General features: G+C 31.6%; 2 protein-coding genes across 4 annotated transcripts in view; one reads left to right on the top strand and one right to left on the bottom strand.

The window, feature by feature from the left end:
* Positions 1 to 3,850: 3,850 nt before the first annotated feature.
* Positions 3,851 to 7,836, bottom strand: LOC123716210. Of its 3 annotated transcripts, none has more exons than XM_045671836.1 (5): positions 7,797 to 7,836; positions 6,484 to 6,695; positions 5,555 to 5,663; positions 5,130 to 5,159; positions 3,851 to 4,245 (listed from the first exon to the last, which is right to left on the bottom strand). In XM_045671836.1, the coding sequence occupies exons 2-5, from the start codon at positions 6,680 to 6,682 to the stop codon at positions 4,233 to 4,235; spliced, it is 351 nt and encodes a 116-aa protein (XP_045527792.1). In that variant the 5' UTR covers positions 6,683 to 6,695; positions 7,797 to 7,836; the 3' UTR covers positions 3,851 to 4,232. The 3 variants fall into 3 exon arrangements, with proteins under 3 accessions (XP_045527792.1, XP_045527793.1, XP_045527794.1); XM_045671837.1 differs by having other exon boundaries at positions 5,588 to 5,663; XM_045671838.1 differs by lacking the exon at positions 5,130 to 5,159 and having other exon boundaries at positions 5,588 to 5,663.
* Positions 7,837 to 10,907: 3,071 nt separating this feature from the next.
* The window catches only part of LOC123715880 (solute carrier organic anion transporter family member 5A1), a 27,000-nt gene continuing 13,108 nt past the window's right edge, over positions 10,908 to 24,799 (top strand). Inside the window, exons 1-6 of the mRNA XM_045671224.1 lie at positions 10,908 to 11,063; positions 19,713 to 19,841; positions 21,029 to 21,187; positions 21,906 to 22,041; positions 22,109 to 22,325; positions 22,743 to 22,942. Of these exons, the coding sequence (XP_045527180.1) occupies positions 19,774 to 19,841; positions 21,029 to 21,187; positions 21,906 to 22,041; positions 22,109 to 22,325; positions 22,743 to 22,942 (780 nt within the window). The 5' untranslated portion in view covers positions 10,908 to 11,063; positions 19,713 to 19,773. The remainder of the gene's footprint in view (positions 11,064 to 19,712; positions 19,842 to 21,028; positions 21,188 to 21,905; positions 22,042 to 22,108; positions 22,326 to 22,742; positions 22,943 to 24,799) is intronic.

The raw sequence follows: 24,799 nt of genomic DNA, 5'->3' as shown, positions 1-24,799 counted from the left end.
TTTTGAATACAAGAATTTGTAGCGAGATTAAAAATAGCCTGCCCAAGAGGATCTCCTTGTTGACAACCAACTTCTGAAGAGAGTTCGTAACTTTTGTATGTTTATTTTGATGGCTCTGAGTAGCGCTGTAGAATATCCTACATCATATTTCTCGGCAAAGTATTTTATTAATAAGATTTTTTCTTCTTCCAAAAGACGAGCACCTGTTTCTCCAACACTGTGTGATGTTAAGTCTTTTAGATGTCGGAGTGACAGCGCCAGCCGGCTTAAAAGTATTTATGACGTTTCGTATTAATAACATCATATTTATTTTTTTATAATTACGACATAACTTTTTTGCTAAAGGGATAAATGATATTGTCAAAACATATTAAGTTAGTACAAAAACGATTTGTTACACTATATACGTGTACACTATCCTTGCTGCATGAGAAAGATCAGATATAAAAATCAGTGTTAAATGAACACACACAATTAATATCCTTTACCTGTACCTCTGTATTTAATAATCATAATAAGCCTTTTTTATGAACTTCTTATTTTAATAAAGATATTTTCATGTAAAAGATAATAAGCAGATTAAGGCTAGTTAGTAGAGACAATGATATAATTATACGACCTTTGCCAATTACTGTCATCTGGTAATAACAATATGGAATAATGACTAGGAAGTCATGAGCGAGTCTGCATTCCATAAAAGATGCGTCAAGTAAGGGTTTTTGTTGTTTTATTTTTGTACTAAAAATTTATAATGGATCCTCAATGGCCAATAATAACTACTTACTAGCTGACAGAAAAACACGATTAAGCCTTTATGAATACATAGTGAACACTCACTTATAGGGTTTAAACTAATCTCACGTCTGAATGGTAACTAAGCACCACACAAACGTAATCCAAATCATGTCAACAAAGTTTATGTTATTTTATAATTTCTATGTTCTAGTATGTTTGTAAAATTTGAAATGATATTGTTTTCGAGCTAATAAATATAAAATAATCGATACCTTGTGTTACAGCTAATAAATGTTTAAAAACCAAACCAAAAAATTTCCAAATAAGTAAGCAAAAAACAATGGAGGTCATATAAAGAAAATTTGTCGATAAAACTTCTTGCAATTGACATTGAATACCTGATATATTGAACTTACGCAACAGTGTTTAACTTACGTAATAACTTGTAAATAACGAAAATAAATAGTTTAGTTTTCTTTGTTGAAATAATAATATGATCGTAATACATCCTTTATAAAGATTCTATCACAATCTAAATGAATTCGTCGTTGTCAATACTTATTATGCATAGTCGACGACTCCAGCGAAAAACTTAATGAAAGTTTCAATTTCAATGCGAAAACAATTACGCTTCACGACACTGTTTCCGTATTTTATACGGATTATAAAGCAGTATAAAACAATATCTCAATGTTCATGGCGGAACCATATACGTTTTAATTGGTTTTGGGATTCACTCGTTTAAAATGGCTCCTTGGTATAAAACCACATTCATGAATATTGTACATAAGAAAACAATCATCACATATAACTTTTTATAGACAAAATATTAATGTTTTATTTCATGAACAATTCGTTTTAAAGGTTCATGACATATCAGAGAACTTATGTCTAGTTATTTCTAAGTTAACACATTTGTGTTCCTTAAAGATGTAAACGTCAGTAAATAAGTTAAAGCACAGATACTTTGATATTTATTAAGTCGTTAGGATAGTTCACACTTCATTGGCAATTGGTTTGGTCAAGTTCAGCTTATCTCCGAGTGAATGACCTGTCACGGCAACAAGGTTGAGAGCAGATTCGATTTGTACAAGGCCTTCGCGCATCCATAATGCAGTTCTGCTCAGTCAAGGGGCAATTAAAAATCACTCGGAATAAAGTCACCTATGGGCCAGAACAATATTTGCGTAAGTTTAAAATTATGATAGCTATGTCTGTAATGCTCGAGACACGAGCTCTTGCTAAACGATGTTTTCGTTCACCATTCAATTTTTAATTTACTCATAAAACCCATAGATACACAGCCGGGATTCGAACGCTCGACCTCATACCACTAACACTGACTATCGACATTGTTACGTAAATATTATAATAAAATTAATTCCATTGGTTTTTCAAATAAAAAGTCTAAATGATGCTGATATATGCAGAAGATATTCTTCATATGGCTTGTTTCCATTAATATGTAAATTTCAATTTAATGTTGTGTTATTTGATAAATATAAATTAATTATAATAAACAATATATATAAAGAGAACAGAAACATAAATTTGTTATACGTCATTCAGTAGATTATATAAACTGAAAGAAATAAGTTAAGTTTTAGTTTAATAACATGATATTTATAAAAGATTTGGGTTTATAATATTATGTATATTATATATAATATTATGTACTGTAGTAAGTAGATATTAGAAATAAATAAAATACCAACTTCTATCGCATTAAACAGGATCTTTTTTTTTTTATAAGTATTGTTTTCTACGTTGATATGAAATTTAAATTTAAAATATACGAGATATAAACTAATTAATAAAAGTTTGATGATCTCATGTTAAAAACTCGTTAGGTACATTAAATGTTTACATATCTTGTTATAACTGTATTAATATTTTATATGTATTTACTTATCTATATATTTGTTAAGTTAAAAAAATAATCGTATTCTTAATTTTTTTGTATTTGCTCCTTTGGAAGATGGGATTGGCTTTAGTATGAGATGCTACTTGTGTAGACACGTCTCACCTCTCTCGGACAAGCAAAAAAGACCGCAGAGTAGGCGGAAAATAATAAACGGCTGAAATATATGAGTATTTTCTCTAACTTCGACTTTGTTACCTTTGGAGTAGAAACTTTTGACCCGTGAGGCTCAAGTACACAGGCTCTAATTAAAAATTGAAGTTGTCGCCGGGTAGATAGTACCGGTGACCACAGAGCTGGTGCTTTCCTCGTTCAACGACTAAGTATCGCAATACAGCGAGGAAATGCTGCCAGCGTTAAAGGTACACTGCCACAGATTAAATTTGTTTTAATTTTCTTTTTATACTGTATATTTGATTGAAAAGTGATATGCCCCGAGCCTAAATTAAATAATAAATAGAATTGAAAATATAATTTACTTAAATTGCGCTAAAATTAGTGTCAGTCAAAGAGTGACAATTGACCCAGATTTTATATAGTGACTAAATACTTATTGATAATAATTTAGTTGAACTATACTTACCTAAGGTGTCCCATAAATCAATGTCAAGCCAAAATTGGGTGATAGATTCCCGACAATTAATAAAGAATACTACGTCGTGTAATAATTAAATTATTGACATTAATAAAAGTTAAATTAAAAAATATTACTATGACAATTGTTTTTAACTTTTCTAAAAACACGCGACTCTTACGTTAACGACAGACAGAAATTCATACTACAATGGCCTAATTTACACTTAAAGCCGAACCTTGTGCTCAAATTGATTATTACAACTATACGAATGAAAAAAATTTACTACATAATTTTGGTATGTGACATAGAAAGATGGCACTAGTCCAAATTCCTAAGTGGTATAATTATATTATAGGACACCTTGTATAATAAAATAATATATTGAAGTGCCTCTTTGAGATTGCGCACTTTTTTGTATCACAAAGTATTTTTGTGTAGGTCAGTTGCGTCGTTAAAATGTCTTGATGCTATATCCTATAAGCTGCCTATTTAAAGATGGAATTCATGATCCACCACTACTTATACGGACGAGTTATGGTCTTATAAGTCACTAATATAAACAAGATAGGGTGGTGGTGAGTTTATTTTTTCAATAAAAACTTCACATTTATAAAAAAACATTTATTAACAAACAGCACTCTAACACTTAACTCGAGTCTCCATTTGTTATAAATATTATAACAAATCATAGGCAATACTCTAAAAACATCCATATTTGTAGAACAGTATTACACAATATACAAAGAAAATTCGTGAAAGAAATCGACAAACAATAGCTATAACATGAAACTTCCAGTTTATTGTATAATAAATGTTCCTGATTTTATATATGGCAGCATCTATTACATAAGATCTTTATGGTTTCACAACCAGCACTAATCTAAGTTTTAACTAAAATACCCCTTGGTTTGAGCTCTTAAACAACATTTCTGGATAGTCACGCGAAGTCTTCATTTTCTGTAGTACTCAATGTACTATATAAGAAAAATGGAAAAGCGGTTAGCCCGACCAGCTGTAAAAAAATACCTATTAGTAATAATTTACACTTGACAAACAATGACATAAAAATTGTTTTCGATCCGCATTCCTTATTATAAATTCATACTGGTTTTCCCAAATATATAACTTGAAATGGGTAGAATTATAATCTATTTATTATTCATGGATCTCAGATTAAGCAAGACCAGTCAACTATCGTCATCTTTTCCCCCCGTGAGGATCTAACACAATTAGTGTTTGCTAAATTAGTCAATCAATAGTCATATTTGCACAGTTCTGTCCAAAGATTAAACTCGCGTTTATTTATTTCGTTCTATTTGCTCGTGCGATTGCGTAGCTGTGCATGACGGATCATTTTCCTGTATTTTAATATATGATTGTTACATACATCAGTTATGAAAAATAAATCAAATCAATTTTTTTACTAGCAAATATAAAATGTATATTAATGCGTCCGAAAAAATAACATACAGATATACTTCTATCAACAGGCTACTGTGATAGTGATTATTAATATTATACGTGATCATATTGCATGTCAAGAATAAATAAAATGCAGTAGCGATGATGAAGCTTTTCATGTCACAGTCAAAACGTTTTTCAACTTAAACTTACATACACAACTAAAATATTAAGTTATGTAAAGAATTTGTCATTCGTTTAAGCCATTTATGTTTTTCTAAAGAATAAAAACACTTCGTTTCGTCTTTTCATGTTCTTTCTTGTATAAAATATGTATGGAATTAAATGGAACCTACCTAAGGTACTATTTAGTAGTTAATATCACGTAAGTGTATTTCACACTTAATTAGAAATAAATAACTTAAACCGTTATGAGTGATAATGACGAAGGTTAGTTCAGGTGAGAAGAATATTGAAGCTGATGTTAGAACTTACCTATGAACTTCAACGACTGATGGAGAGTGGCTGCAATGCGGACAAACCAATTTTAAATAAAGCATATAAAATATAATATAAAGCTGGAATAATAACAGTACATAAATAATATGGCCGGTCGGCTATGCGTTTAATATATGCCTCCATTAGGTGAATAAACGTATTTAATTTATTACATTTAAATTATACGAAAATCAAATTACGGCGTTTAAAAGATACGGACACCTTCATTAATTATAAAACAACGGCGACTCGCGGTTTTTTATAACTTTAAAAAACGTATGGGCTTTCATAAATTCGCGTACCGGACAGACCAATAAATATTAAATATTACAAAATATTAATAAAATTGTAATATATCTTTTTTTATATAAAAGGGGTATAGTTTTAATAAAAAATGGGAATGATATATTAGTGGTTAGTACCCGTGATAATATTGAGGTCGTGAGTGTACTGACTGCTTTTTAAGTGCGATGGCACCAGCTACTCCAGCACCTACAGCGCCCACCTTCGCTGCTTTTAGTCCAAGGGCTCCTGTAATAATCGAAATATTACTATTTTCATAAAAATATTGCTGACACTGGCACAAGTCATCATACCAGCCAATCACTTACAGCCAAAGATAACGTACATAACATACAAAATGTTTAATATGTGTGAGAGTATGCTAAATCAAGCTATTTTTTACTACCTATAAGCCGACTCAACTCCCGAACAGTTCAAAAGATTAATTTATGTAAGTTTTAAACATCCACTTAATATGTAATTATAATCGTCCTAGACAACTCGCAACTCGCTCGCAACTGTTAAAATAAAATTATTTTAGTTCATAAAATCTTTACATATTGAATATATTTAGAATAAAATGTGCATGAATCAAACTTTAATGTGAATGAACAACATGTTGTCATTGAAAATCATAGGTCCCTACTTAAAATAGGTGAACATCACACTTTTGTATTCACCTTCGAACTATTTGTTTTACAATTTATTGGCCTATAACCTTGACTTGACCTTATGAAAATAATAAGATTGCTTCGATCCATATAATTTTACCGATTTGTAGTATTTTCGTTGTTTACCTTGAACGTAGATATTTTATTAACGTAATTCAAAATACCTTCAAAAATGTGTCATGATCATGTTTTTATTTTAAATATTTTTACGAAACAGATGCCTACTGCAGTGTGTAAGTTTTTTATACAAATTATTAGATACGTGTGATCAGCGCACTTACAGCGCAAGCGATACGCGACATAAGTAACACTATGATACGAACATCGAGATATAATCATCGACACAGTGAAATAATATTATATTTGCAATCTTTTGAATTAATAATATAATGCTATACCAAGTAGGAGTTTCTTCTTCAAAAGAAGTAAACCTCGCTTCGTTCTTGGACTGTTCTCGTGAACTGGTGTGTCATTGATTGATTCATAGACTTGGCCTTCCTGTAAGTTGGCGGAATCTTCGATGGGGTACTGGTATTGAGTGTTCGCTGCTACTACTGCCACTAGGCAAGCCAGAACAATCATTGTGGTGGGCTGCATATTTCTGGTTTCTCTGCAAGCAAAAACCGGCGTCAATATCTCAAACTAACACGTAATAAAAGACATCAAAACAAAGAGTTTTAAAACTATTGTATTGTAAAACGATTGAAAATACGTGTGATTCTCATTGTTATAAAACTTCTATGATTAATCATTTGCATTCAAAATACATTACACTAAACGTTTGCGATTGACCCTAATTAATATAATAATAACCAAGGACATTACGTAAGCTATTCTTTTAATCGTCACATTTAAATCAAGATCCTAGTGTAACACGTATGAAGAACATAAGGTTAGCAAGCATGACCAACCTCTGGCTTATTGTAATGTACACATACGTTGTTTGTCATCGCTTAACCTCTACAAAAGTTGACACTAATTTCGAAACTGATATGTATAGTCGATCTTCGCAACTCACTTCTACAGTTTAGACTATAGATATTAAAAATACAAAATATTTCAGATCATTGTCGATAGTAGATGATAGTGTGATGATAGAGCATGATCGTGTACTTGTTTTCTATCAAAAATTGTAAGTAGAAATGTGTCTGACTAAGATGTCACGTTATAAGTATAATTCCGATTCGAAATTGGAATTTTACCTATATATTAATTTAATTATATAAATTATTGTATGGCTGATGTATATAGTTGGCGTTACGAAAAGCCTATATTTAAATATCTAGTACAGGAATTGTCAAGAGGTATAATTATTTGTGAGGTTGTGTGAGAAAATTTTACGTAAATTTACGATGTTTTTCTTTATACCTACGATAGCAATCGATCGGGATTCTATTTTGTACGAATGCAGGTGGAAATAGAACATTTTTCGGTAAGAAATTTCAGTAAAAAGAGAATCTACGTTGCAAGGAAGCATTCCGACGGAAATTGAGACATTTCTATTTGGTTTTCGTTCACCATCTCAACCATGAAAGTTGCTATACAATTGTTTTGTTCCTATATAATAAAAGCTACTATAAAATGTTATCATTAACTTTATTCCTATATTTTTTTTATATATGTATCTAACTTATAAGTTCAAAGTATAAATAGATATATTTATTATTAGGGTTTTAATTGTTAATATAATAATTGCATTTTCAACAATTACCTTAGTGGTATGTAGGCACAACACAACACTTCTACAAACACTAACACACAGATGGCATTGGTGTAGTAAAGAATTCTTTTATAGACTGCATAGCGCAGTGGTAGGGTTGATGTTACACGTAATAGGGTTCAAGGAATTCAACACGAATTAATCGGCTCATCAAAAAAATACGTATTTAACAACCTTCAGTTCCTCAATGCAACTAAATATTTGCTTTCTATGGATATGTTATGGCTTCCCATGTCTACAAATGGACTTCCGAATTATTCGTAATGTTTTATTCACTTTTGCAACAACGTAACGAAAACGTACACAAATATTATAACGTTACCGGATTACAATGCGTTTGAACTAATATATTTACCAAAATTAAAATTATACAACGTAATTTTTTTTTATTTTATTAGTAAATTCTATTTAAAAAATATTTAACAATTGTGTTTAGGTAAGTTATTTATCATTGAAGAGAATTATAATCCTTATCCTAACATGTGCTTTTTTATTGCTGTTTTTATATAAATTAAAAAGTAAGTATGTTACTATGATCAGAAGCCATTAACTACGTCTACGTCTTCAAGAACATCACAATATGTAAAAAAAATTGCATTCGCAAGATTATTTAATTTTAGAATAAAGATCAAAACGCCATAGAATACTGAGATATAATCTTGACCGATTTTCCAATACATATATATCTATAGCGAACAAAGGTATTCATTGTACACTCCGAATATCCAATAACCAATTTCGAAACTAAAGGCTAAACGCGATTGACCAATATTAACTCATTAACTGCGTTCCTACATCTCACGGATAACGATTCGTAGCAGTTAAAAAAACTTTGCCTCCTTCTTCTTCTATGAAACACTTGTATTATTTTTTAAGCTAGTTTTTTTAGAACTGTGAAATATTTGTAATATCTTTTTAATATTTCCACTAAATTGATATATATAATATTGAATATTAGTAAATAACTTGGGCAGACATTTCTGTGTCTGTTTCTTTAAGTGTAATAATCCATAAGGAAGCCACTGGATTGTAACCATATATATGATTTTTTTTAACAACTAGCTGCCCCCGCGAACTTCGTTTCTTCTTAATATGATTTGTTTACTTGACAATCATATTGCTATGAATAAAAACCTAACCTACTAAATAAAACTAAATTATTTTAAAAAAGTTTTATTAACCTTCCATGCTCAAGGAATTAAATTTTAACAAATATTACTGGAATTGGTTTAGCCGTCTTCAAGATTTTCATTTTGCGATCCATTTTCCATTTTCCATTTAAAAACATTTCAAGTATGTACAAAAATATACATCTATTATGCAATATGGTATAAATTATCAACGAAATGTTATAACAAAATTAATTTACCGTTTTTTTAAATATAAATATTTGCTGTAAAAGGAAGCCGTAAGCCGTATTCACAGCTAATAATTAAATTAATGCATGCAAGCTGCATTTAATATTCGGTGAGTATGTGTATTTCGATGCATGTAAATGAGTGACGTCTAAAGCAAATATTCGGAATACAGCTTGTACGAATGCCTTGCTAAATAGGACTTACTGTCGAGTTCCATGTAAATATTCCACGTATCTACGAATACTTTACTCAATAGAAATAAGTATAGAATGCATAAGTACACTAAAAATATTGCATTCACTTCTTTTAAAGTAGGTTCCATCTACGTAACACAAATAAAGATGTCATTCCTGGATATGTAAGTAGAATTCAAATTCAGAATATGGAAATATTTTCATAATATATCTTAACTCAGGAACTGTTAATTAACTAGTCTTTCTCTAGCCCAAATTTGTTGAGCCGCTTTATCATTTACAATCGATAAACATTTATATGACCTTTTGCAATCGTAATATTGTTAAGGATGTCGCTTATTTGTAAAGATGAGAGATAATTTAAAATCTGATATAAGTTTTGACAAAAAAGTCGTTGGTCGCAAATCTTAGAGATTTTTTTTTTATTTCATGCGAAGATTTGAAATTGGAATCCTTCCCAGTGGGTAAATTTTTTGTAGTCGATCGTCGTTTTACGTTTACCTATGTATAGCAATTTATTGTTAAAAGAAGCATTAAATTACACAACGGCTCATCGATAACTTGAATGAATAAATAACCGAATGGTACCTACTTGTTCAGTTCGTGTTTGGTTCATGTAATTTCTAATTACGTCAAATTGCGTGGTTAATGTGACATAAGATTGTTACACTTTGCGCTTTAACAAACACCGCTCGTGCGTTGTGCTTGGAATGTAAATAAAGCACGAAACGATACGCTTCCCATACACAAATTGCGATTTCTATTTTTTCCCACATATATCACTACAATGCTGTATTACGTAGTGGATAAATGTACTTTAGATTTACTTCCACTGTTCGGGAGCAAGTAACATAGACTAATCTACATTTTTACGAATACTTAAAGTAAATTGAATATATAGAACACGTCGACTGGAATTTTAAATCAAATAAAACGCTCGCATAAAAATCACGATTCGGTGTCAATCATTGTTTAACACCATGGCCTCAGGGCCTCTACAATAATTCTTAAATACAATATTGTAATTGTACAAGTTTTGGAGTCATATGCGAATATTTATAACCATAAAAAATATATAGGGTGGTATCAACATATAAATGGAACGTAAAACAATGCCATCTATCGAGGTTTTTGTATGAGCACGTTCTACTTGAAATTAAAACTGTCACACCGTATTACTTATTTTATTACAGATGGCATAGTAAACATCTCATCAGTGTCAATATTAATTAACAGATGGCGGTAAAAATGATCTTATTTGTATCCCAGATAACAATTAATAGATGTCACTAGACAGTAAAGTAAAAATAGATGGTACTGCAACGAAGTACTTTTAGCATTTATGATTTCCATTTTTTTTACTACAATGCATTATAGACAGTATGGTTTAGTCATTCAATGAATTTGGTTATTATTCAATAACGATGGTAATGAGCGAAGAGTGATGATTTGCGATTAGTCAGTTCGGTGTTCATGTGTATTTTCCACATTCCTAGATCGTGATTGGTTTAAGATCTAATGCTAGTACAATACTCATCGTTCATACTTCACAGCTGTGATCCGTCATCAGTCATCATCTGTGGTTCAACGTTGAATTTCGTTCAAGTGTTTAGTGATTGTGTTGTGAAATTTCGATGGATTTTTCCGTGTAATTTTTATTAATCACTTTGGATTTTTTTTGTTCTTATCACAACTAAAATAAAAAGGTTAGTGGTATGGATTTGATTGTTTACACAAATGCTACAGTGACATTATGTCTACATAAATGTAGTCCATTCACAATAGAACATATTTTGTTTTACTAGCGCTTACAACAGAATACATAGAACGTGAGTAAATCATGTTTATATCGAATTTTAAAATCTGCAGAAACATACAAAGGTTATGGTGATCTAGTAAAGTTGATGTATCTAAGTTACAACCCAAAATCGATTGTTTTTATGGTAAAAAAAATGTAATTCTAATTTCTCGATCATTAAATATACCTTTAAACTTTGTTTACTTTCTAAAACAAAAATGTATATCTGGCCTTGTAGACACAATATGTTACTCTCAACATTTTCTTTATGCTTTAATGAGTATGATTGGCTATAAAAAGCTATTAGGTGGTAGAAGAAAAATTATTTGACCAAACAGCTTATTGTGTTTATAAGTAGAAAATAAGTGTGTGTTAAGAACAATTGGTCCACATTTGTGGATTTTATAAATTTTCCATAATCATTTAGCCAGTAGCAGCAGAAAAACAATATACATCCATTGTTCATGATTACAAATTACCTAGTCATAAAATACTGATCTTGTAATAAATTTATAAATATTCATTCTTAAGCTTTGTTTGATCGAAGTAAGCTTCTCTTTGATTTCTGATTAATACACAATCTGTGTTGATATTATTAAGCATCATTTACTAGTAAACATAACTTCAATTGAAACAATAATTGCAGTTATAAAATTAATATCTACCTGTTTAACACCTTTTTTTAATTGCTCTATGATCCCATCATCACATCCACCTAACTTTTAAAAAGGAAATCAGAACAAATCTAAATCAAATTTGTAGAATCCATTTAATTAATTTTAATCAACACTTGTTTTGTCTTACTGTGATAAAAGAAGGCTACCAAGATCTAATATAACATTAAATGGAAGAAAACATGTCCAATGTATTTTCAGTTAATGATTTCTAGGCTACAACAAAGCTGCAATTGTTCTTTAGTATCATGCAAACTCAATAATACTTCTGTGTTGTAGGTAACGATTATCCATATGCATTGTATGATTTAAATTTGCCAAAATAACTCTTATTTGATTAACTGTGATAAATCAATATATTAATAGTATATATGCAAGTAACTTATTCTTACATTTCCACTATATCATCAATTACATTTTTTTTTAAATTCTAGAAGTATTTTTTAGTCTGTAGAACACATGTACATTTAAATGAAATTTTTTGTAAAATTACTCGGCCATTTTTATTATAATGTAATTAACATAAACTTGGAGTTACAAACTTGTTATATAAATATTTTTAGTGTATTATTTTATTAAAATTTCCGTATAAACATTTCCGTGATAAAATTCGTCCTTATACTTTTTGTGATTAATATCAGATTTAAATTATCGAGAAACATGAATATTAATTATGATTTCAATTGAAAAATTATGCAAAAATTGTGTTTTTAGTCATGACATGTATGTAAAATCTGAGTACACAATAAAATGACATACCTACTTGTCCCTTGTGCCATTAAAATTCTAACAATGATCAGAGATGCATTGCACTTTCTATATTCAACAATGGATCCTTTGTATGCATTTCGCCTCGACTTATTTCTCTAGTTGTTCCCTATGTTTTCATTAACTATTTATTTAATGATCATATTTTTAGTCTTTGCTTTTTCGTAATTTTTTTATACCCAAGGCTGAATTAGTAGAATTTTATTCAAACAAAGTTTTAATTTCGCAAGGAATCGTTAGTTGAATTCACATCATTTCGTAGGCTAGGTAGGCAAGGGACATGTGACACGCCACCAATAGCATTCTTGATCAAATCAGTTGGGTCACGAGTTCTATGGTGTTAGAAATTCTGTATTATTTCCTTTTCCTTGCGATATTTAGAGCAAAGGGCGATTGCATTATTGTTGTTTTAGCAGCAATGGAGGTCAATTGGAACTGCGCTATCGCAGTTGCGAGCCGATGACCTTATCGTAGACGTGCCGTGCAGCGCAGCTGTTTAGCCGAATTTGCGTTTAACACAAATCATGACACAGTTCCGCAATACTTTGTTATAATTTCCTTTAAAACGATCAATATAATAAAGTGTTATAGGCACAGCCGAGCTGCAATGCAACAGCGCGTGGGCGCATGCATCTAGAACCATGTTGATTGGATTAAAATAATTAATGTTTTTGAGCTAATTGTGTTTATTTATTTATTTATTTGTTGTATGTATGAATGTAGTATCCTAGCCTAGATTTGATTTTATTCATAACAGTATAGGCATTATATATTTTGAATTTTCCTTGCGTTTTTTATTCTAACCTTCTATACATAATATAGATATATTTTAGTAGATTTATATCTAATAAAAACAATCTAATCGAAATAGGAACTGATTCATTTCTACTCTATTTTTAAAGTTGTCTTAAATTACAACACACAGTCATTACAGAGTTATGTGACATATTATTGCTCTTACACAATAACATACAACATCTACCTGCTATTTAAACGTTAGATTATATGAGAAACAAGAAATATATAATTGTTAATAATATATAATAATATTCAAAGCATGTAACTACCATAAAGAAAATCGTCTAAAGTAATGAAATGCCCAGAACTATTAAATTCAATTAAAATTAAACATTGTACCATTCTGGTTTATAAATTAGTTTTTCAAAAACCCGGTAACCATAAGATGAATCTGTACCTGACTCCGCTAGTGTTTCTCTGGCGATGACCCGGTGGACGGTCGCTCACCTCGTCAGCGTGTTTGATTCTAGAACTGTCCTATTGTAGACCTAATTATACCCTGCATAAATGTTAAACTAGTTCAAAAATAATATCGGTTATCACAGAGACTAACACGAAAGCTTTGCTGAAGAAAAAGACAGCTGTTATAATCGCCACATTAATGATTTAGTTTCATATCATAATGTTTACTTTTCCATACTGAAAAATATAACGCAAATTTTACGTCTCTGGATTTCATAGTCACGGCAATGACCACATAGTTTTATGGTAATAATAAAAAATCGAACAAGGATTCATTGTATGCTAAAGGTCGGTCAAATTATATTAACACAATTACATGTAGAGCTAATGGTTTATCAATGTGCCAGTGAAAAATAATAATACGAGATACTCGTAGATATTTGTCTGCTTACTATCTCGGTCCACGCAAGTCCTTGTCATCTTTACCCTTTCTTATCGGAGATATGTTAAGAGAACAGCCAAAATTTAGAGGTTTTCTTAAAGATAAAGTGGCCTCGTTTTACAATATATGATAAAACAATATTACAACCGCATCTTATGTAAAATATGCTTATATAAATAAATTTATATTTGATACCACAGACAAACAAACATTAAATTATATTATACTTGCTATTTCGTCTTAATAATAAATATATATAATCCATGGCTCAAGCTCAAATCACGTTTATAACTAGTATACATATTATATATAGTATAGTATAGTGCATTGGTTTATGTAATGCAACTATAAACAATATAAATATCCTTCCCAATTTTCATTAGTGGAAAATGGGAAATTCATGAGAATTTGTATGTTTAGCAAAATAATAATAATAAGAACTTGTTTTTTTGTTTAGTCAGTCGTCACGCTCATCAAAACCACTATAAAAATTTGATTAATATAATATCTACTCCATTATTTACAGAACATTTTTTTAAAATCACGGTTTGCTAAAGAATCGCAAACATATATGGAGTAATGATAAGACTGACGATGTTAAATACAGTTAATAAAATGTATAGTAATGTAAGTTAAGCTAAAAACAATAACAATGTTATCAGTTTCTTTGAATTTTAAAATTATGAGGCGCAATAAGGTGAAACGATGTGACATATTCTGTTAACAATTATGTTATATTACATTTATATTAATAAACTAGAACTATTTTGCTTGAATATCATTACTTCCGCTGGTTTATGAGTCAAGGTAAGATTAAAAGTGAGCTATGTGACATTACGCCATATTGCCGTGTTACTAAACAAAACGTGCCTGGATTCAAACAATAAATATAATTGTGTTTGAAACGTCACATCGTTACAATCTTATTTTCGACGGGAGTCCGGTGCATTACGTATCAAGTTATTTATTTATTTTCATCAAGGAGAACTGTCCGTACTGAAGATATTTTTTATTAAACGAATAATAAGAATATGTTTCTTCAATATAATTCGATGTTCAATGTGTTTCTTCAATATAATCAATTTCAGTCTAGAACTTTCTAAAATATTAATATTGAAAACACTATATTTACTTAAATAATATTTCGCTTAGCAAAAAGCACAACAGCGGTGACATCAAAAGTTACGAATACGGAGACCGTCTTTTATTAAAATGGTACCATTTTCAATATATGTAAGTCCATATCATAATATATTTACCCTATTAAAAGCAGTATGTTACGCATTAAAAAAATTGACAGTATACAATATCACGAGACAGACTTATGATATCAATATCGAATTAACGGTAGTATATATATATATAAATGTACGGAAATTACTGGAAATCTTCTATTTGAGATCACGTGCTAAATAAGCATTTTGAACTCACTCAAATCACGGCAAGCTGTACAATAATACGGCGAAACCTATGAAACCACTCCAAACAAACCCCTAATAATAGTTCATCTACTCAAGATCAGTTAATGTTGTAATGACATATTTCCCAGTAACACAAAAACCCATAAACAATTTCAAAATACAGTAATAATTTGTGTATTTCCGTTTTCGATTGCGGTATTCATAATCACGTTTTTCATATCTTAAAACCTAATGTTGTATTTTGTGAACGTCTTAAACGTATGAGGATTAATATGGCGTGATTTTCAACTAGCTCCTAATAGTTAACAGAGATATACATATATCGACCGGCAACGCATATTGGCTAAATTAACCTTGACAGCACACCCACTTTCACAGGTAGGAATGAGGTATATAACGTTGAAAGCGGTTAGGTCAAAACGCAAACTGTTTTCTTAATGACGGTCAACGGATTCCTCTATGTCCGTTTGGATTCTAAAGCAAGCCCGATATGAGCAATTACTATATGGAAATGTCTAATTATTATTTTGTGTTATGTTAAAGGACTGTGAATCTTAAGCTTTATCTAAATTGTCAATTGCGCTTACTGTTTTATCGTTTATGAATACATGCCTTGGGGCATTTTTGATTTTATTTTATTTTTGAGGTAATTAACAGACTACATATTCCTTAAACAATTATTAAAAGGTTTAAGGCAAGCCATGTGAACTGCTATAATATTGTCAAACATTAAATAAAATATGTTTTTGAAACGTCACATTGTTACAAACTTTCGATCGGTGTCCGTGACATTTATGAATAGTATGTAGTTCTAAATTTAAATTAAAACAGCGATCCAGCGTAGACTAGAGTAATCCCACTAAACAAGTTAAAGGTAGTTTTTAATTAAACAACTTTGTCAAATATTTTCATAATATTTACATATTGTTAGTCTATACAGAAGTATCCTTAGATTACCTACATTCCAGTGTTTGCTAAAGTCCATGATAACCTATGACCTTCAAATAGACATTCAGTTGTCCGTATCAATGTATTTCGCCATTCAATTTTTGGCATCTGCTCCGTTCCGCAATTTGTTATATAACATTGCAGGTACCGACTAGACAAGGTTTCAAAGTAACTTTGATCTATCAATCGACTGAAGTTAATAGATTAAAGTCTAATCGATTAATTGGTTTAATAATTAAAGTGACCTACAGTTATCCTTACTGGCTATACTTAATATACAAACATTTACATTCTTCATCAGACTATCTCAAAGATTCTGCAAGTATTCCAAAAATTCTTGAACTTGAATTTTTAAATAAACATTTGAATACCGACAGAAGTTGCCCTTATAATAAATCTTGCATGGTTACTATACGAGCCCCGATGTAAAATAGTTCGTCTAGTATGGAAAGTAGTGCAAAGCGTAAAATATTGGTAAAATAATTAAGAACGTTTAATAAAAAGTAAACCATAATGTGAGGAACATTTTAAAAAATATTCTAAAAAACATAATGCAAAAGTATTAGTCTACCTTTGTCTCGCAAAATATTTCGTCTACCACTTAGTTGTGTCGCAGCAGCACCTTTGCTCTCAATGACAGCTTTAATGCGAAGAGGCATGGTTGCAACCAACGCTGCATACTCCTCAGGCGTAATTGACTCCCAGACAGCCAAGAGTTTAGCCTTTAAGTCGCTCTTCGATCTTGATCGATTTTCATTTTCCACCATAGGATCAATGCTGCAAGGTATCAAGGTATAACCTTTTGGAAGAGAATTTACTGCCCTCTATTCCTTCACTTAAGCATCAAGATTCCTACATTTTTCAACAGGATGGTACTTCCTGCCATACTACAAGGACAACAAAGACGTGGCTACTGGCTAAAAGCATCCCTACAATTGAATGGCCCCACTGTCGCCGATCGAAACCCTATGGTGGAAAATGAAAATCCATCAAGATCGAAGAGCGACTTAAAGGCTAAACTCTTGGCTGTCTGTCTGTCGGGCATACTACACTGATTTCAATGGAGTCACCTCTCCGGGTAAGCAGGTGTCAATCGGCGTCCCTCAAGGCTCGACTCTCGGACCTTTCTTATTTCTGATTTACATAAACGACCTCCCATTCTTTGTCAACGGTGTTCATGAGATGGTATTGTTAGCTTATGTCGTATTATTGAACGATAAAAATTATTCTATGTCTCGTATAGTTAACTGGTTTAATGTAAATAACTAACTGCTTAATTAAAACAAAACAAAATGTATTAGATTTATAACTACGAGCGTAAAGCGGGATATTGGTAACCTGAAAGTTAAGGACAGTGAATTAAACTTTGTTGACAAAACTGTTTTTCTAGACATAACAATAGATAGTAAACTCCAGTGCGGCACACACATAGAGACTCGAATAGGCTGAGCTCTTCAGCATATTATGCAGTAAAGAAAATCCGACAGTTTACTAATAAGGACACGGCTACAATTGTATATCATAGCTACTTTCAAAGCGTTATGTCGTACGGTAGTCGTCGGTGGGGTGCTGTTGCAGAGGTTCAATCCATATTTGTGTTGCAGAAGTGGGCTGTTCGGGGTATTTGTTGTGTTTCCCAAGGGAGTCGGTACGGAATAAGTTTAAGGAATTAAATATTATGACTCTATCTGGTCAATATATTCTTGGAACCTTGTTGTATGTACAAAAAAGTATTTTACGATTATATTAACATTAAAAAAAAATGGTGACTTTCACCAATATGATACTCGAAACAGAACTAATCGTTTTTACAACAAACTCCCAAGCGATATTATAATTATCACTAAATTAATGCAAAGCCTTCGTTAAACGTATATTATACAATAAAGCTTTTTTATAAAATTGACGAATATTTAAATGATCCTAATCTTTGGAATTGATTTGCTCCAGTTCAAACAATTTGTATGACTCAAAACTTAGCGATTAAAAAGAGTGGCGGAAAGTTTCTTGCCAGTTCTTCTTGCCCGCTCTACACCCTTGACTAGCGAACTGGTAATAAATGTAAATTTACAATTAATTTAACTGCTTTTCTGACGTTCATAAGTGTACTTGTTTACCTATATGAATAAAGTTATTTTGAGTTTGAATGTGTTGGCAATCCCCGTGAAATAGCATTGTTTATTATCACTACCTTAAAGGAGAATCGGTACCCAGCATATCTTAATCTCTAGTCTTTGGTAACAAGAAACAATTCATTACGTAGTTCGTATGTTGTAATTTTACGACACTTCAGTCAATATTGAAATTCTAACGTTTACCTTGCACACCGTCGTGCTGACCGTTTTTAAACCAAATAACGGGTCGCATCTGGATTTATTTCTTGCTAGAATATCATAATGAGGAAATATTTATATGTTTGTTACGAGACAATGTAACACTTCATCGTTACAAACATAATATACTTAAATCATTCATATGCTATAATCATTTCCAAATATTAAAAGAATATATCTGGGGACAGACAGTCTTTAATTAAGTGCATATTATGCTAATACGATGTTAAAAACGTGCTGAACCAGTCCACTGCCATCTAATTCCATACTTATTTATATATTATTTAATTTTAATACAGTTATAACGCAACGAGCCTGCAATTTCGTAGTTTCAAAGTTATAATAAAGTCAATAATTTTGATCATATTAATGGATGAATATCCAATGGTATATTGGTATTACGTAAAATCAGCAATACTAGTGACTCACTGCCAAATATAGAGCATTGCTGGAGGCCAAAAGCAACACATGCAGGCATCATGCAGGAGATAACGGCTCTCTTTTAATACAACACGATAAAAGTAGATTTAAATGTCCATTGATAAACAAACCTTATGTTTCCCTGTGAAAGCTTTTTGTTAAAAAATAGTTTATTTAGAATTACACATATTTACATTTAAAAGTGTTTTATATTTTAAAATCAAGATTCTTATATCAATTTAGACAATTGTGTAGAATTGACATAAACTTCTTTCACAATTTCATGTTTTGCGCGTGCTTATTGCCTACTTAACTATTCCCATATTTTGATTTTGTTTTTATTGTCCTCAGGTGGAGCAGTGTGGGGCATATTGTTATGGGCGTGCGGTGAGAAGCAGAATATATCTACACAATGGAAGGAGAGAGACAGCAGAGTGCCGGTGGCGCAAACGCCGCGCCACAACACAGGAAGGGACACAGGTAAATGGATTGCTCAAGTACTCCTTTGTATGCAATTCTGAATGAATCTTATATGTAAAGAGCAGAAAGCTACTTATTCGCTGTCATGCCATTCACGTGACATTTTTCTGGCCGCTTGGGGCTGTCTCATAAAAACATCTCAATTCTTAAAATTATATTTACCAAAAATCGCTAATCATGGATCGTGGATTTAAATGCTTTAGGAATCAGTTTAAATTTAAGTAGTGTACGTATGCACTTTAGAGTTATGCAGGTTGTATAACCTTTTAAGTCTCAAATTCTGCAAAGTTTGCACAGGTTGGATTTTGATTACCGTATAACGCTCTAGCGATTGATTTTCCAATTTTCATGTTAATTGAGCTATGAATATGAAAGTGTCTGAATACGTTATCATCCCGTTCCTAGTGCTGGAATATTTGATTATATTTGGTTAATGTGACTAACTTTTTATATATGTCATTTTAGCTTATTTGTCATTATCTATTCGCACAAATTGCATCTGTGGTAAGTATTATTTATTTGCAACTTGTTATTTGTTGTTTAATATTTCGGTTATATTAGCAATTTAAATAAAAAAATACAAAGATTTACGATATTATGATCGTCAGCCATGTGTGCATATTATGAAATTATTTACTTAGAATGGTAAAGGCGAGCTACAGCTATAATACAAATATGATTCATTGAGGGAGTGAGTATAATAGATAACGGCAATTTTTAAGTAATTTTAACACCGTAATTCGATAAGATTTGATACACAGATATTGTATGGTTTGCGACACGCGTCCCACATTCACATCTAGGAGACTCACACCTATCATACACACAAAGCTTTAGTCATCACGTTTATCTCAGTACGCCATAAGAGCACGTTCCAAATACTCCGTTAAATGTGCGTACAGTTATAGTCGCCATCATTGTGTCGTGAGAAAGTGAAATCGCTAAATTGATAACGTCATCGCGGTCGCGAAAACTAACCGTGTTAGCATTGTTTTGTTTTAAGGAAGTTACGTTGTCTTGATTCGATATGACGGATTTATCAGAACAATTGAGATTTTTATTGCAAAGGTAGAAGAATTTTTCACACAACCACGACGTAAATTAAAAATTGCTCACACAACGTATTTTAAGTATGAGTTTCTAACTTAAATACCTGGTTTAAAAAGTATTTTTTGATGGTATTTTAGGAGACAAGAATCAATGTACGCAATGACAGGCTTATACGCGGAGTCTGGTTGCGCAGAGGGTCCTACCGACACAGCCGGTCCCAGCGCCCCACCATCACACCCCCCACGAGAATCTATCAAATGTCACAGCAGAAATCCATCAGCTGGATTATGCGACAGGTATGTACTAACTAATCACTTTATGTTTGAAGCCGAGAACTTTTAGCTGGACCGTATTATACCTTAGTGGCATATCATTTAGTATGAAAATCATATTTTAGGTTTAGCGTAAAAATAACTTATCAATATAAGTAAAATCGATATGATAAATAATTCAATCACAAATGTTAGATAAGCAAGTAACTAAAGTTGGAGCTTATTATCTATAAATAACAGTTTGGCGTTGCGGCTTATTTCATTTGAAAAATACAAATAATCTTTTCCAATACATTAAATCTTGTTTTACATAAGATACAATATAGTCACGGCTGAATGAATTAACGATTACAATTGAATCTTCGGACATATATTACAAATATAAAATAATAATTATTGAATGACGCTACAACCCTATATGGGTCTTGGCCTCAGATTGCATCCGTTTCGTTCATAATTTTTATTTCATAAACAAGTAGGTGGGTCAGCCTTCTATCTGACACGTGATACTTGGATTTGAGACATTCCGCTTTCAACACATTTTCCGTCGCCGTACGAGCGAATGTTAAATGCGCTCATAGACGAAGTCTATTGGTGCGCGGCCGAGCCTACGAACTCAGGGCTGACTCGCACGCTGAAGCCACTAGGCCAACACTGCTCTTACAAATTACACCTTTCATTAACAGTATAAATTATATTTTATTTATAATTTATAAATATAATAAATTTAATGTTGTTGCAGAGATCGGGAACGCGAGAAAGAGAAAGAGAAGCCTCATCAGTTGTTCCCAGAAATATTAGACATTCCTCATGACACACGAGACTGCGGTATTCTAGCGTGGAGGCCGTTATTTATACAGAGATTCTCTAGTATTAAAGTAAGAGAAATAACGATTTTTTTAAAATAATTAAATGTACAGTGGTTATATCACGGATGTTTTGCAGGTATTCGTATTTTTCCTTTCGTTCCTGGTGACGCTTCAACAGGCATTGAGCTCCGGATATATCAATTCTGTGATTACAACAATAGAGAAACGTTTCGAGATACCTTCCAGCCTCTCTGGGCTCATTGCGAGCAGCTACGAGATTGGCAACGTCATTACTGTAATTTTCGTGTCATATTTGGGCAGCAGACGACATATTCCAGTGTGGATTGCAGTTGGTGAGTCTTTTTTATTCATATATAATATTTTAACTGTTCTGTGATATTAAAGTATAGACCAAAACTACTGATTAATTTTAAGTCAGGCTAGATTTCTATATAGATAGATTAATGTCCAATGGTGACTCAGAAGTCTTTTAAATTAAAGTAATATAACATTATCACAAGTTTAACTTTGAAACGTTTTTCTTCCGAGATTCGTCATTTGTCAAGGTATTTACTTGGTATCTACATTTCTCTAGTCCTTTAATGTTTAAGAATATTGGGCGCGCTCGTTGAAACGCGTATACGTTCGTTAGTTATCAACATTATATTGAGAATCATCATCTTCAAGACGTTAGCAAACTTCTCAAAACTGTTCCCGTTATATCCTTATGATCTGACCATGAAAACATGTAAACAAGCCATGTGTTGTAGGTGCCGTTATAATGGGTATTGGATCGCTGGTGTTTGTCGTTCCGCACTTTATAGCGGAAGTGAACAGCGAAATGCTGTCGAACAACAAATCAGAGGAAAACATCTGTCGGCCTGCCTTCCTGGAACAGGATATGGGGGGACTGGGAAGGTTGTCGCAAGGGCTGAGACCCAGCAATTTGAGACCCGACAATTGTATTAAGGTAAGTTTTATTTTCATGTATGAAGGATACCTACAGATGTTCTTGCTTACATTATTTTAACAGCTTTTGTTATTTAGAAGGATTTAAACTTTGTAAGATTAAGTTAACGAAAACTATTACTATAGTTAAAACAAATCAATTTCACTTTAAGTTACCTACTCTGAACTAAATTAATGTTAAAATACAAAGGTTAACCAATCTTAAAAACTTTTAGATTTTACGTTTCGAGTTATTTTGCTGTTATAAAGTGTGTTTTATCAATTTGTGACATATTATTGTCATATTCACTAGGGTTCAATAGTGACAATGCGATTTATTCTCTTTGGAAAGAAAAAACATAATACAGGCAGGCATATCCCATTTGTTTTATAAAAAAAGAAGGCATTTGCTTGTGTGGAACGTGTTCTTAAAATGGTTAAAATTTAGGTAGTACAATTTCTGCCTGAAAATTTTTACTACGGCGCTGGTAGATCAAGATTTGAGAGGTTCCTGCTTCTCCATATAAGGCAGTTATGCGTCGGTATGTTGAGTTCTATATAGTAGTAACAAAAATAACAGAAACAGAAATAATTTGTTTTGGCAATTATATACATGTTGTCGTTATTTAATATAATGTTTCGTATTACTTTGTTGTAAACAAAGAAAAGTCTCTTCTTCGTGACATCAATGGACAAATATATACATTAATTGCTGTATAGTAAAACGAGTAAAGAGCAAAGCGTAGTTCAAAAAAGCTCAGCGCACAGGCGGCGGGTGCGGATTTGTTTTATATATTTAAATATTCCACTTGTATCACTCCCAATGACCGCATTAAAATACGTTTCGTTTAAATAATTTAAGGAGGTGGCCATTGTATATTGGAATTGATTTACAATTCAATACAATAGACAAATCAATACAAAGTAAAAAAAAAACAATGTGTAGTAATAGTAGTAGGTAAAACTCTTTTTGTGTCACAGAGTGAGTGAAATAAAAACATTTCACATATTATTTTTGTCATGAGTTTGCTAATCTTTCCTAAACCGCGTACAAATTATTTGAAGAGGTTTATTAAGTATGATGTTGTGCGAATATTTTACCGTCTAAAATTAGAAATATTAGCGTTTTTAATCAATTTAGAAGGGCATTAAAGATACACATCAGAATGAGCTAAGATGTCTGACAGTGACGTGCCTTTCGTTCGTATTATAATATAAAGTTTCTTATGTAAACACAATATAATGTTGTAATGAGGAATAAAGTTCTTTAAACGTTATGTATGTGAGATATGCAGTGCACGGTTCACAACAGAGCACGCCATTATTAAATTATTTTAAAAGTCTAGTCGTAATAGTATCGAGTAGTGTTCGTCTAGTGGCTTCAGCGTGTGACTTTCATTCCTGAGGTAGTAGGTTCAACCGGCTGTGCATCAAGTGTATCAAGTTCATTAACTTTCTGTCTGTGTGTGCATTTAAACATCGCTCGTACGGTGAAGGAATACATCGTGAGTAAAGCGCCTTAGACGGCGTGTGTCAGGCAAGAACGACTGGTCTACTTGAATATATACAAAATTAAATATGTAATTTGTTTCTTTAAATACACTAAATAATTAACCGATTGATTGCTACGTGTTATGACTTAATCGATTTTTTTAATTATTACGTAGGAAGAGTAAAAAGAATTTGCATTTAATTACTAAATTAAGTAATTTATGTTACTCGTAAAATACCAATTATTGCTACTATACGATTTTCATTTTGGGATAAGATTATCATCATATATTTCATGTTATCTTACTAAATCAATTATATGCATATATATGATGGGTGGATCTTCCACCGCTCTTATTAATTACTACTAAATCAGTCCCATTAAACC

This window comes from Pieris brassicae, chromosome 11, assembly GCF_905147105.1.
Source record: "Pieris brassicae chromosome 11, ilPieBrab1.1, whole genome shotgun sequence".
NCBI lineage: Eukaryota > Metazoa > Arthropoda > Insecta > Lepidoptera > Pieridae > Pieris > Pieris brassicae.
Note: the sequence above shows the minus strand (reverse complement) of the source record. Positions and strands in the feature narration are given on the sequence as shown.

Bases quoted from the DNA above. Each gene is read 5' to 3' on its own strand.
- LOC123716210 (XM_045671836.1), bottom strand. From the start codon at position 6,682: ATGCAGCCCACCACAATGATTGTTCTGGCTTGCCTAGTGGCAGTAGTA. The intron at 5,664-6,483 runs GTATAGCATTAT...CGATTATTACAG, and splicing joins GAAGAAGAAACTCCTACTTG to GAGCCCTTGGACTAAAAGCA. The intron at 5,160-5,554 runs GTACTAACCACT...TCCGCATTGCAG, and splicing joins CGACCTCAATATTATCACGG to CCACTCTCCATCAGTCGTTG.